Source organism: Planococcus citri, chromosome 2, assembly GCF_950023065.1.
Source record: "Planococcus citri chromosome 2, ihPlaCitr1.1, whole genome shotgun sequence".
Taxonomy (NCBI): domain Eukaryota; kingdom Metazoa; phylum Arthropoda; class Insecta; order Hemiptera; family Pseudococcidae; genus Planococcus; species Planococcus citri.
Genome location: NC_088678.1, coordinates 76,094,224 through 76,107,613, shown reverse-complemented (window position 1 = coordinate 76,107,613; position 13,390 = coordinate 76,094,224). Strand labels below are relative to the sequence as shown.

The following is a 13,390-nucleotide window of genomic DNA, read 5'->3' as shown; positions in this document are numbered from 1 at the left end:
CTACTTTTTTACGTCGTTGAGATTTGAAGGTTACAAGGTGATTTTTACCTATTTTTCCCAGATTCGCATAGGGCTCGTCTCTATGTGAATTCTGGTCGATTCTCACTTGAGTTTTATCCGCGGCCGCGGCAGATCTTCTCGTCAACGACCGACTTTATGTCACCTATGGACTATGTCCATCCTCGCACTTCGATTAATCTTTTTATTACCCGCTTGTTCGGTTAAATTGTGTATATTAACGTAAATTCGTGGATTGTATCAAAGGATCGACCCTTATTTCGGTATCTTGGATCGCCTCCCATTTTCCGGACATGGGAGTGTGTACCCAGTTTCAAAAGGTATTCAGAGATTTTATTCATAGTTATCGACCGGTCTAGTATTGGTGAGCCACCGAAGAGATAACTAACGCGAACAGTTAAGGTAATGGAAAAAGCCTTTCTAAATTATGGAGTGCGTTCCTCCAACTAGAATTAATTATAACCTTATCATAATTAATTTAAATGACAGCGAGATGACTAAATACTGTCATATCCAACTCGTTTCTTAATTATACTTTAATTAATGATGTATACTTGTATGATCATTGAGCTTCTTATTTTCATTAGAGATGCAGTGATTTGTTCCATTGCATTCTCCCTTCTTATTATTAGGAATAATGCATCCTTTATTCATAAGATTTTCGACTTGTATTTAAATTAAACCTAATACAGGAGGTCAATACTGGTTGTTTTGAGTTTTATTTGGTAGCAATAATCTCAATTTATAATGTATGGTTTATAGTAGAAAGACCAAGAGCCTTCTCACTGAGCTAGTCAGGTTCTTAGGAAATATTCCCTCCCTAAGGAATATTTCTTGGATTTTTCATATACGCACTTAGACTGATAATAATTACCTAACACGTAAATTATCACCTTCCCTCCATATCATAGTCTCTCCCTATATAACCATTACACTATCGAAATGGTTAAAACTCCAGCAGAATTACGAAAAAGATTTTTAATTTTTTTCCCCCTTGAAGAATCGGCAGCTGATTGTTTGGTTATGATTTTCAGCAGCTTTGAAAAAATACCTAGGTACATATTAATAACGCCAGTTTATAGATGTGCATAATCGACTTCGATAAATCACCGATAATACTTTTGATGGATATTCATTATTCAACGAATTATTCAGTATTGCTCATTTTTTTCAAAATTGAGAATATCTGTTGAAAGGTAGGACAATTTACTATCAATTCATTTTAGATAAATTTTACTGTTGATAAGGTCGACAGATTATGTTGTTCGGGTTTTTTGTCAGGAGAAAAGGTCATGAAGAGTCATGCGAAAAAGTCATACATTTGGAATTTTGAGAATTTGTTCGATTCCCTGCAAAGCAATGGATACAGAAATACGAAGTCATAAAATAAAATGATTGTTTAAGCTATTTATTTATCTATTCGTTATCAACAGTGTTTATCTAAATTTATGTAGCTGACGTCACTGAAGCGCAGTTAAAAATTTTTTTCAACGTAAAGCTCTTGCAAGGGAAGTTAAACGTTGTCGAACTGAAAATTTGAGGTTGCTCTTACGTTTATATGTGACACTGTTCAGAACTAATTATAAAAATTACTCGGTTTGCGCCCCCTATCTCAAAAGAGAAAAATTTCGTCACCACCTCTGTAAGGAAGATTAATTTTGACGCCAACCTTTGGGTAAAAATCTAAACTTCTCCCCCCCCACCTCCTTTAGAAAAATCCTGCAACTGGTACTGTCCCATAACAATATTATTACGAATTAATGAGTTTCATGCACATATAAGTAGGTACCTACATATTTTAGTCTTTTAAAATGTTGGAAATTCTCAACATCAAATTTGTATAGTAGGCCAAAGTGATGCAGACACATTTCATCAATTATTGTTGAGAATGTTGATTGTTCATCAAATTCAGTCAACGTTCAAGAAACGTAAAACAAAAAAATCATTTTTTTTTTCATTTTTTTTCTTACCTATATAATTAATTTTCTCTGTAAAAATGTTGAATAGGTACTTAAGTATGGTGGTTTTTTTGAATAAACCTGTGAAATGTTTTCTTTTTTGATTTTTTTTTTCAATGGTTTGTTGTGTATAAAAACACTGATGTTGTATGTACCCGTATGAAAAAAAACTAGTCATCACTACTAAGTACCACTAGTAACTGTGGTAACTACTCATCATTGAGTGGTGATTAGTGGTAACTACAAGAAACCAGTAGTGATGACTATTCACCACTAACAGGATGAGTTGTGATTAGTAGTTACCACTGGTTACTACTCATCAGAAGGATGCTGATCAGTAGTGATGACTGGTCAGACTACTGGTAACCACTAATCACAACTAAAAATTTTACAGGTCAAAATTAAAAAATCAAATAATTATTAACAGGATGAAGTACGTGTGACTATTTTTATGGAAAGTGGAAACAGCAATTATTTTGCATAGCAATAATAACTCAAACACTCATTTTGGCGTTTTTGCAATACCTGGTTAGCCATATTTAATTTAAATAACTTTAAATTTTGAATAGGGAAATTATTTTCCTTTTTTGGAACATTAAAACCTTTTATTCTTGGACACAATTTCAATACTCAGCACCCCAAAAGCAATCATTCACTTTATTCTTTGAAAATTATGAATTATTTTAATTTGGGCCAATTACAAAAAATCAAAAATAAGGAAAGCTCCTTTGTTTTTTAGGTATAGATGGTGCAATATCCATTAAAATTTCATCTAGAAGTACGAACATACTAAAAACTTGATTATATATCCGTAGTTTGTATTTTGTAAAATCATCATACTTGAAATTTTCTAAGTCCAGAGTGCTGAAAAGTGCCGAAAAGTGCATATAAATCCTTAAAACACCTAATCTTTCAACTTCCCCAGTAGCCCAGTAGGTTAGGTAGGTGACTACGAAGCAAGAGGTCCCAGGTTCGAGTCCCACCCCAGGTGGAAATTTTTTTTGGTTTTCAAAATTTTTGGGGGTTGAATTCTTTGACCTAGAAGGGTCTACTATAAGAAACAATGACTGTACTGCCGTAAAATATATGTTTTAATTGATTTTCAGTTCAAAATATGTACATCTTGCAGCAACTACAACTACCACTACCACTGGTTATTAGTGTAGTGGTAGTGGTAGTGGTGTCGAAAATACCACTGGTACTTTTTACCAGTGGTGATGACTGGTTTTTTTTCATACAGGTACGTATTCTTATTTATTTATTTATTTATTTATTTATTTATTTATTTATTTATTAAATAGCATAAAAAAATAGTAATACAAATAATAATAATAAAAAATTGAAGAGACAACAGATTATAAAAATTACAGTACAAAAAACAAGTTATTAATCTAGCTGCAACATTTCATCAACACTGTAGAACGCATATCTCTGTAGCCAATATTTGAGTTTCTTTTTAAAAAGTTTTTTAGATGCTATATTTTTTAGTTCCTGTGGTATTTTGTTATAAATTTTTGAGGCCATGAAATCAATGTTATTTTGCATAATTTTTGTTCTTAAATTTTCACTTATAGCCAAATTTCTAAATCTTGTTTCATATGTATGAGAGGGTACCTTGAGATTTATAATTCCATCTGGTTTACAGGATTCTCTTGGATGTTTTCAAATCATTATTCTTAGAACTCTTTTTTGTATTAGAAGTACACGATGGAGTAGGCTGTGATCACCACCCCAAAATGCTATTCCATAGCTCAGATTAATGTGAAATAGGCCAAAGTATGCAATTTTTAAAGTATGAGAGTGTGTAATTTCTCGGAGTTGTCTTATCAAATAGGTATATGTGGAGAGTTTTTTGATTAAATAGTCAACTTGGTTATTCCATTTTAAGTTCGAGTCTATTATACTTAACTCCCAAGAATTTAGTTGATTTGAGCATCCTGTAATTTTCAGTTATAGAGGGAGGTAGCTTCCCAAGTCCCAAGAAATGTGTTTTATTTAAATTTAATATCATTTTGTTTGCTGAGAACCAAGCTATCAACTTATTTATAATGTCCTGAATATGATCACTGTCAACACCTTCATTACTTTCTAGTGGAGCTGTTGTATCATCAGCAAATTGTCGCTCTCACGCAGAAACATCGTAAGTCCAAGTTTTTCAAAAAACTTTTTTTTGACTTTCCTTAATATAGGAAAAAACACGAGGAATTGAATGGAAGAAACCTCGTAAGTCTTAAAAAATTAGCTAGCCCTCCTACCGGGCAATTTATAAGCATCAAATGAGGACTTATGAGGTTTTTGCCATGGACTACCATGGACATACTAGGTTTTTGATACAAGAAAAGCTCGTATGTCCACATTGCATTAAATAAAATCCAATTATTCGATGTACATAGAACTGATGTTGAAGTAATGATATGTTTGAAAATACCATCCAGGTATTGCCCTAAAACATAAAATCGAAAAGTTGGCGGAATCTTTTATAAAATGAACTTTTTAAACAGTTTTTTGTACCTCCTGTAAAATTTTCAAATTTGGACTTACGAGGTTTCTGCACGGGAGCGATGTCTGTAAGACTATATACAAAATAGGTTGATAAATCATTGATATAAATAATGAAGAACAGTGGACCAAAGATAGATCCTTGAAGTACCCCTTGTGTAATAGGTTCTGCATCAGAAAATGTGCTATTATTAATTTTCACAATTTGTACTCTATCAGATAGGTAGCTTTTGACCCAATCTGATAGTGTTCCACTAACACCATATTTCTCCAATTCTTCTAGCAGAATTTTATGGTTCACCCTATCAAAAGCCTTGGATACGTCATGCGTCACAAAGAATTGCCAATAGGCTTTTCTTCTGTTGGAGACCATTCAATACCTCATGAACAAATTTATAGATTGCGGAAGTAGTATTCATATTTTTCCGAAAGCCAAAGTGTGATGGGTGGAGTAAGTTATATTTTTCAAAGAAGGCTGCTAATCTTTTGTGGAATATTTTTTCAAACACTTTTGAGAAAACTGGGGTAATTGATATTGGTCTGTAATTATTCAGTTTATCTTTCTCTCCATTTTTGAAGACTGGTGTGACTACACTAGTTTTCATTTCACGTGGATAAACGCCCTTTTCAATGGATTCATTAAAAAGTGTAGCCATGGGGTAAGCAACAAAGGGGGCAGAGAGCTTCAGTGTGTTAACATCAATACCAAGATGATCTTTCAATGTGGAATTTTTAAGGTAATTTATTATACTGAGTACTTCATACGTATTGGTGGGTTCACAAAAAAAGAGGGTAGTGTGTGATTTACTGAGGGTCTAAGTCATGTGACATTTCAGGATGATCCGGTAATTTTTTAAAAAAGAAACTTCTGTAAAAATTTGGCGAAAATGAGACTTTTTTGACAATTCTGGCAATAAAATTTTTAGAACACTTTGGAAAAAAACAGGCGCTTTTTTGGAACTTTCTACAATGCAGTTAAAATTTTTGAATGATTTTGGCAAAAAAAAGGAACTTTTGAAATTTTTTTATTTTATTTATTTTATTTTATTTTATTTTACAATTTAGGTCTCTCCAACAGCTAGAGCCAATTACAGGAGAGACCATTTATAATTATAGAGATAAGACTAAGATTTACTCCAGAGAAACAAGTTTGAGAAATACAAACATACAAAAGCAAGCAAAAAGGAGAAAAAAAAACAAACAAAAACAAAAAAAAAGTAATATCTATAAAAGTAGTTCTTCCTATCTAAAAGAGAATGTAAGGAGTATGCAAAAAAGTATAACACCAAACAGAAGAAATACTTATTAAAAAAAGAAAAGAAAAAAAACATAGAGAACTAAAAAGAATAAGATACAGAATATGAAATGGTTCACAAACAGCTCCCACTGCACCCCCACTCCTACTCCCATGCCACCCCCACCACACGCTTGAAAGCAGACCTACCCATACTAAAAATATCAGCATCTGCACACCTACAGAGGAAATTGTCAGAGATACCCATGACGTTGTTCATAGGAGATACCTTCATCCTAAATGTGTTGTAATTGTTTAAGGAGAATATTTTTTTCTGCCTGGAGTGGATTTTTGGGGCCCAGAAATTGATTTTTCCCAAAAGGTTACTGTCATTTATGTTGCAGTGGATAAGGTCATACAGAAACATTAATGCAATTGTTTCTCTTCTTTTTTCTAATGGATCCACTTCAAACCCTTCCAAAAGTTCTTTTTGTGATAAGTCATAAGGATAATATTCAAAAGTCCTCAAATATAGGTACTTTAAAAATCTAGTTTGAATTTTTTCAAGCTCTTTTATAAATTTTCTAGTATGAGGGAACCAAACTAGTACACCAAACTCCAGAATTGACCTTATGAAGGAGAAGTATAGGACTTTAAGTGTACTTATTCTCTTGAAGTGCACAGAATTTCTGACAACAAAATAGGCCATCCTCCTTTGGCCAACAACGGAGTTTTTTGTTCATTTTTACAAATTGAATTGACTGCTATGTACTCCAAATGGCTTGTCTTTTCCTCTTAATAATTGTGTGGATATATGTGCTTAGGTATGCAATTAAGTACATATCTGTTTTTTTAGTGTGAAGCACTTTCAGTTTCAGAAACCCATGAAACGCAGCATGTTTTTCTTTTTTCTGGAAATGTTTCACAAATGACCAATTTCTTTTTTAAAAAAATATTTCACTGTCATAACCATATCACATACTGTTCAAACACATCTCAAAAAATTAGAAAAATTATTGGCTACAGATACATATATTTGGGTAGATAAATTTCTCAAAATTGATAAAAAAAAATTACCTTCCTGAACGAGGATCGATTGCCATATATGCTTAATTTAATACCAATTTCTAAACCTGCAGCAGTGGTGTACTCCTGTAAATGAAGTTGACAAACATCCCTTACATCAGTACCAGATATGCGGGGTAGGAGGAGATCAGCAAGAACCAAACTAAACATCCCAGAGAAAGTAGAGAAGAAAACAGGTTCCATCACTCTTTAGTTGGAGTGTAAGGGGAAGATAATGACTTTTCTGTGCAACTACAACATACATACCTAGGCACCTACCCTACACATTCATATTTCTGTTAATTGTGGTTGTAGTTTTGTCACAAAAGGAATCTTTTTCTTTTGTTTGGTTACTTGTTCCAGCTACACATTACCCCCTACAGTGAATAGCATACCTTGTAGAGCGGATTCGCTATTCGCCAGCGAAAACGCTATAGCGAAGTGGTCCTAAAAAGTCGCTAGCGAAAACACTCTCATATTTTGTCACTAGGGTGCCATCAAATTGTTTTCTAACAAAAAACAAAATGGATTTCAAACAGATTTTTGATTTTGAAAAATTTAGGCTTTGAACGGATTTTCTCTCCCTATCATTTGGCAACCCTGGTTTTTTGTCCACTGCCTCGAGTGGCGAAGGTGGTACCCACTTTCTTGAGATAGATTACGGTGATTGTTGAGCAGAGATTTTAATGTGATTCTGAACTTTTTACTCATCGTATAGTATACTATAAACGTTACAGATAAATTAAATTCATTCAAAGTATTCAGAATTACCAGCAGGCCTCTGTAACAATCGAAATAATTTCTCCTGTGGTCGATTGTAATTATCACTTGGATTATTCCTAAGGGAATCTTGGTGGTTAAAAACAACGCCATGACTGTCAATAATACGCTGATTGACCGATCTGTTTGTGGATTCGTGTTGCGGGTCGTCGTTATTTTATTTTGGACGGTAAACAGTTCTGGAGTTTCCGGGCGTTCCGAATGCTTTTTTGATTTCAGTAAGACAAATATTAATCTGAAAAAATATAAGTACATACCTAATTATATGTAGGTCCTCATTGTCATGATAAGCGTTCTCAATGATTTTGATTGCTTACTTCAAGCTGAATATTGGTAGCACAATTGAGGGCACTAATTGGAAGAACACCCCGTTGACTATGAGGGAAATTTTGTAAATGGTGGATTCTTTCTTGTATGTGGGTGTATAAGTGATTGTTTGATTATTATTATACGCTTTAACATCAATATCTCTCGATAAATACATCGGTATGCTGAGCAATACGCATACAATGTAGCCAGCCATTAATACATTGCGTGTAGCTTTCATATTACACCACTGGCGTTCCTTCAACGGATATGCTATTGCAATGTATCTCCATACAGCCAACTGTATGGTAAGGAATGCAGATATGAAATGAAGGGTGGTTATAAAATCATAACACCGCATGTATAGTATTGCTTTTGGGTAAGTTCGTCCTATATCAGCGTAGCCGCCGCTGTATTGAGGTATTAGCCATGCATATGGAAAAGCTCCTAAGAGCAATGCTATATCTACCAAGGTCAAGTGAGTGAATATCAGGTTCACTGGTGATCTCATCGTTTTTCTTGTAAATACTAATAAATTGATCGTGTTTAATATCGTCCCAATGACATTTATCGGCATATTCACATAAATACTAATATTGTCTCTGTAATGTACTCCGAATTTTAGTATTGTGTCTTCGCAAGTTGGCTCTGTTGTTGACATTCTCCAATAATGAACTGCCTTCAATTGTGGAGGTTCAAATTGTACGTATCTGTATAAATCTTACTTCTGTAGTTTGGTATTTTGCTTCAACGTACCTACTCTGCACTGTTTATCGAGTAATTTTGTTATCAGGTATAGGTATAATCGAACACTAAAAACTTGATCAATAAATGTGGATAAACTCGCGCAAATCTACAAAAATTTCAAGGTTGAAGTATTTCGCGCCAATATTCTTTTGGGAAAAGCAATATGTAAGTACTTCGCGATCAGTTTTGGTCACATACTGATGTAGCGCCTTTGAACAAACAATGGTGACAGATTTCGCCATGCACAATTAGGTACTAATCAAGTGGGGATTGCAATCGCTGTTATCAGGTTTCAACCGTTTATACGTTTAATGTAAAGTTTAGCTCTACCACAGTTGGCAATTGGTTTTTTTTTGTGTAGTCATGATTTTTCAATATGACTACTGAACAAATATGACGACCGAATGGAACTAATGCGACTGAGGATATGACTACTGTGATTAATTAGCGAAATACACAAATTTTTTAGATTAGAATAGCGGATATTTCTGATAAAACTACTGATTTATCGTTTTGGTAAGTCCACAGCTTGTAAAAAGTTCATTTGAAACAATTAATTTACCACTTTATTTTTCTTCAAAACATGATCAGAAAAGAAAAAAGTGACTGGTTGTATAGTCTACAATCCACGGAGCAAAAAGTACGTTAGAAATCCATTTTACTGAAATTTTTTGCTTACTAAAAAAATTATCCAGCATAATATAGAAGGGACCCGCGAAAACCCAAATGATTTCAATATTTCAAAATTGCACAATAGGGGGCTGGAGCCTCAAAGGGGTGTATTTATGAATGTGGGCGCTACCAAAAAAATGAAACGCAGTCGTGAAGGGTCGTGTCACCGCCAGATACCAAATATGTGTTTTGTTCTGTTGGAAATTAGCACAAACGGATTTTATTGCATCTTTGAATGCAGTTTTTATGCATTTTTGATGGTTAAATCGTTCTGTAGTCATTTAAGTATGCGCGGCTACCAAAAAATTTTTGTGAAACTGGTTTGAAAAGATTATTTCCAACCGAACTGAAAAAAAACGGCTGAAAAATACCTGCACAATGACGAGTAATGGCGCAGAGAAGTGGTTGAGAGGTTACCCCCACCCCAAAATTTGGTTTGACATTTTTTCCCCCGAAGTACTCGTTCGACCTATCAAAATGTATTAAAATTTCGCGTAGAATACGATTATACCATTAATTTCTAATTTCAACCCTTCTGTGCCTCTCTCCGCGCCCTATAAATTGTAGTTCGACAATTTTTTTCATGAATAATCCCATGCAACCTATCAAAATGCATCAGAATTTTGCATAAAATCTGAGTATACCATTAATTTTGAATTGTAACCCTTGTGTTTCCCCTCCCCCACCGTAAAGTGTATTTTGACAACTTTTTTGCGAATACTCACGTGCGACCCATCAAAATACACTAAAATTTTGCGTAGAATCCAAACATCACATCAATTGTAGGTAGGTATTTCTTTTTTAACTCTTACTTCAACGTAAAACCATCGTTGTTCTTGTAAAAAAATTACAACAAATGTATCTTATGTAATTGCAAGTCATGTTTAAACACATGAATCCATGAGCGATTCAGACAAATTACACAGACAGTGATTTCGACTAACAAAGGAACCTCTTGAGGTGACACACTCCAATTTGAACGGAACCGTGATTTTTGGAAAGAGCATAGTCTAAAACCCCCAAAACCAAATTTTCAGCTGCCCAAGTTCATTTTTCAATTTTTGGCGAATTTTTGAAAATTCAAAATTGACTTTTTGGCGATTTATGATTTTTTTTTAAATGGTCAAAATAAGTCCCAAAACTAATAATAATCACCCAAACCGAAATTTCACCATTTCCAGCCATTCTGGAGCCTCCAGCTCGATTTTTCAATTTCTCCAGAATTCTGAATTTGCTCCAGAAGGCGTGAACATGCAGTTGGGCAGCTAAATACGAGTTGTGTATTATACTCAACCTGTTTAACGAGTTTATCTACATTTGAGCCAATTTTGGGAGTGACACCTCAAGAGTAGTAATCGAAAAATAAACATGGATAGCTGAAAATTTGGTTTTGGAGGTTTTAGACTATTCTCTTTCTAAAAATCGCGGTCCCGTTCAAATCGGAGTGTGGCACCTCAAGAGGTTCCCTTGTAAGTTTTAGTTTCTAGATACGTAGTAAGAATATTTAGTTGTACAATTTTTATTTTTATTTTGTAATAAACTTTTAAAATTTTATTTATCATATTAAAAAAAAACATTGGATGAAGAGAGGGGCATAAAAAAGTAAAAATTGAAAATTAATGACATATTGGGATTCTATGTGAAATTTTAGTGCATATTGATGGGTCACACGTGAGTATTAACAAAGTACACTTGAGGGGGGAGGGCACACAGGGGTTAAAATTCAAAAATGATGTCATATTCGGATTCTATGTGAAATTTTAGTGTATTTTGATGGGTCGCACGTGAGTATTCGCAAAAAAGTTGTCAAATACACTTTACAGTGGGGGAGGGGAAACACAAGGGTTACAATTCAAAATTAATGGTATACTCAGATTTTATGCAAAATTTTGATGCATTTTGATAGGTCGCATGGGATAATTCGTAAAAAAAAATTGTCAAACTACAATTTATAGGGCGGGGGAGAGAGGCACAGAAGGGTTGAAATTAAAAATTAATGGTATAATCGTATTCTACGCGAAATTTTAATACATTTTGATAGGTCGCACGAGTACTTTGGGGGAAAAAATGTCAAACCAAATTTTGGGGTGGGGGTAACCTCTCAACCTGCAGGGGGAGAAAGTAATTATGCGCATTTTCTCTCGTTGTCTATGGTTGTACTTGTAAAATGCACACGTCCGCGTCCAAAATGTGGGGAGCACATCTCAAAATCGAACACATTACTTTTGTTGATTCTCAATATAATTGCATTTCTTCGCATAAATGCAATCATCCACCAACATTATGTCCTCTAACTCTTTCCTAAGGAGCCTTGTAAACCTAAACAGATACACGATTTAACGGGGAACTTGATATCGTGAAGCGTGAAGTCATAAAATAGTAGAAAATGTCATAAATTGTTCAGGTAGGAAGTCCTGATAATAGATCTTCTCAGGGTTAAAGCGTACAAAGGAAATTATGACATCTCAATTAGCCAAATAATAAATTCATGTATTGATAGCGTAAACACGTAATATCATAGGTTGCTCAAATCGTATACATGAATGAGACTTCTATAATTAAATGATAATTATAAACTTCTAGTAGAAAACTTAATAAATTGAATGCGTAATTTGGTGGCAGGCTTTCAACGTTTTTAGTTGCATATTGAGCCCAAAGCCAAAAAGCCCATATACAACCCCCTGTTGGGGTCTTGGTTAAGGACATCACTTTCTCTGGAGTGCTGTGTCTACTGACGAGCTTTTAACTCCAACACCCAAGTGCTAGTTACATTCCACGGTTCCTCATTTATGATCCTTCATGACTTAACATGTATCCCACTATATGGTGGAGATATAAGAACGCGTAAGGCGTGACTCGATATGTTGGTCCATGATGAATGGGATAAGTTCCAAGCGTCCTTAGAAAGCGTATCCGCAGCATAAATTCGAATTTGTAATTCTTGATCACCAAGGTATTCCACTGGGCAGCAAGAAGTCGAAAGGGTGAGGAGGAATGCGTACAACAACTGGAATAGCTAGCGCGATGAGTTGTTGGAACTAACAACTGAGGAAAAAACGCTTTTGCAGGAGCTTATAAGGGCGAAAGTTCAACGTAAAAGCGGCAGGGATGACAGATACATATTTGGTATGAAAGTAGGGACATAACGGCGCGGGTCGCGTAGGTCTCATTCGTGACAGCAAATTGGTGGTGGTATTGTGGAAGGGTTGATGAGGCCCGAATATTTCCAGCGACTGACGTCATGAATACCTTAATAAAATGCGTATGACGTCACGAATACCTTGTAGAATTATGTAGAAACGTTCACTTCGCACCTCGGGAGTTATAAGGTCACATCTCAAAAAAAATCGATTTTGATGTTTTTGCATTTTTGGGGTTTGCATGACCCCCTGCAACCAAAAAAAACACTTTGAGTCGGGTATGCTGCTTAGATCATGTAAAAAATGCAAAGGGCCTAACTCAAAATTTCTACAACATTGCAAGTTGTTTGGAGTTATAAGGTCACATCTCAAAAAACTCCTCTTTCTTTGAGTAAAATTCGCACATACAAAGTGTCAGAAAACAGTTTTGATAGTTTTGAACGTTTTTAAGATGTAAAATAATCACAAGGAGTGTATTTTTGGTAGGTTTGCTCCAAAACAAAAAATTTTTAAAATCGAACATTTTTCAGGAAAATTAATTTGCATATATATTGAAATTTTAGTTTTTTGAGAAAAACTCAAAAACTAAGCACTTTAGAAAAAAACTAACGACATTATGTCGATTGGAAATTTAATTTTCTACAATTTTGTTATCATGAAATTTTTTTTGGACGCTTTTTTCCGCCTCCAGATCACTTTTTATGAAAGGTTATAACTCAAAATGTTTTTCAAACATTGAAATATTTCCTCTTAAAGAGTTTATTTTTCAAAATATTCTTATGCTAAATGAAGGTAGGATACCCAATCTTCAAAATGACATGCTATTCATTCCTCACAATTGATTATAAGTTGATGAAAATAATGAATCAAGTTTTTTAAAAAAAGAAAATCATTCTCCTGTAAAATTTCACTTTTTTGAGATGTGACCTTATAACTCCCGAGGTGCGACTTTCTACCACCTATAGTGGAAA

General features: G+C 34.3%; 1 protein-coding gene across 1 annotated transcript; it reads right to left on the bottom strand.

Annotated features, from left to right (window-relative positions):
- Positions 1–5,729: 5,729 nt before the first annotated feature.
- Positions 5,730–8,807, bottom strand: LOC135837768 (G-protein coupled receptor dmsr-1-like). Its single transcript, XM_065353152.1, has 2 exons — positions 7,872–8,807; positions 5,730–7,789 (listed from the first exon to the last, which is right to left on the bottom strand). Exons 1-2 carry the CDS (start codon positions 8,519–8,521, stop codon positions 7,333–7,335), a joined length of 1,107 nt encoding a protein of 368 aa, XP_065209224.1. The 5' UTR covers positions 8,522–8,807; the 3' UTR covers positions 5,730–7,332.
- Positions 8,808–13,390: the final 4,583 nt, after the last annotated feature.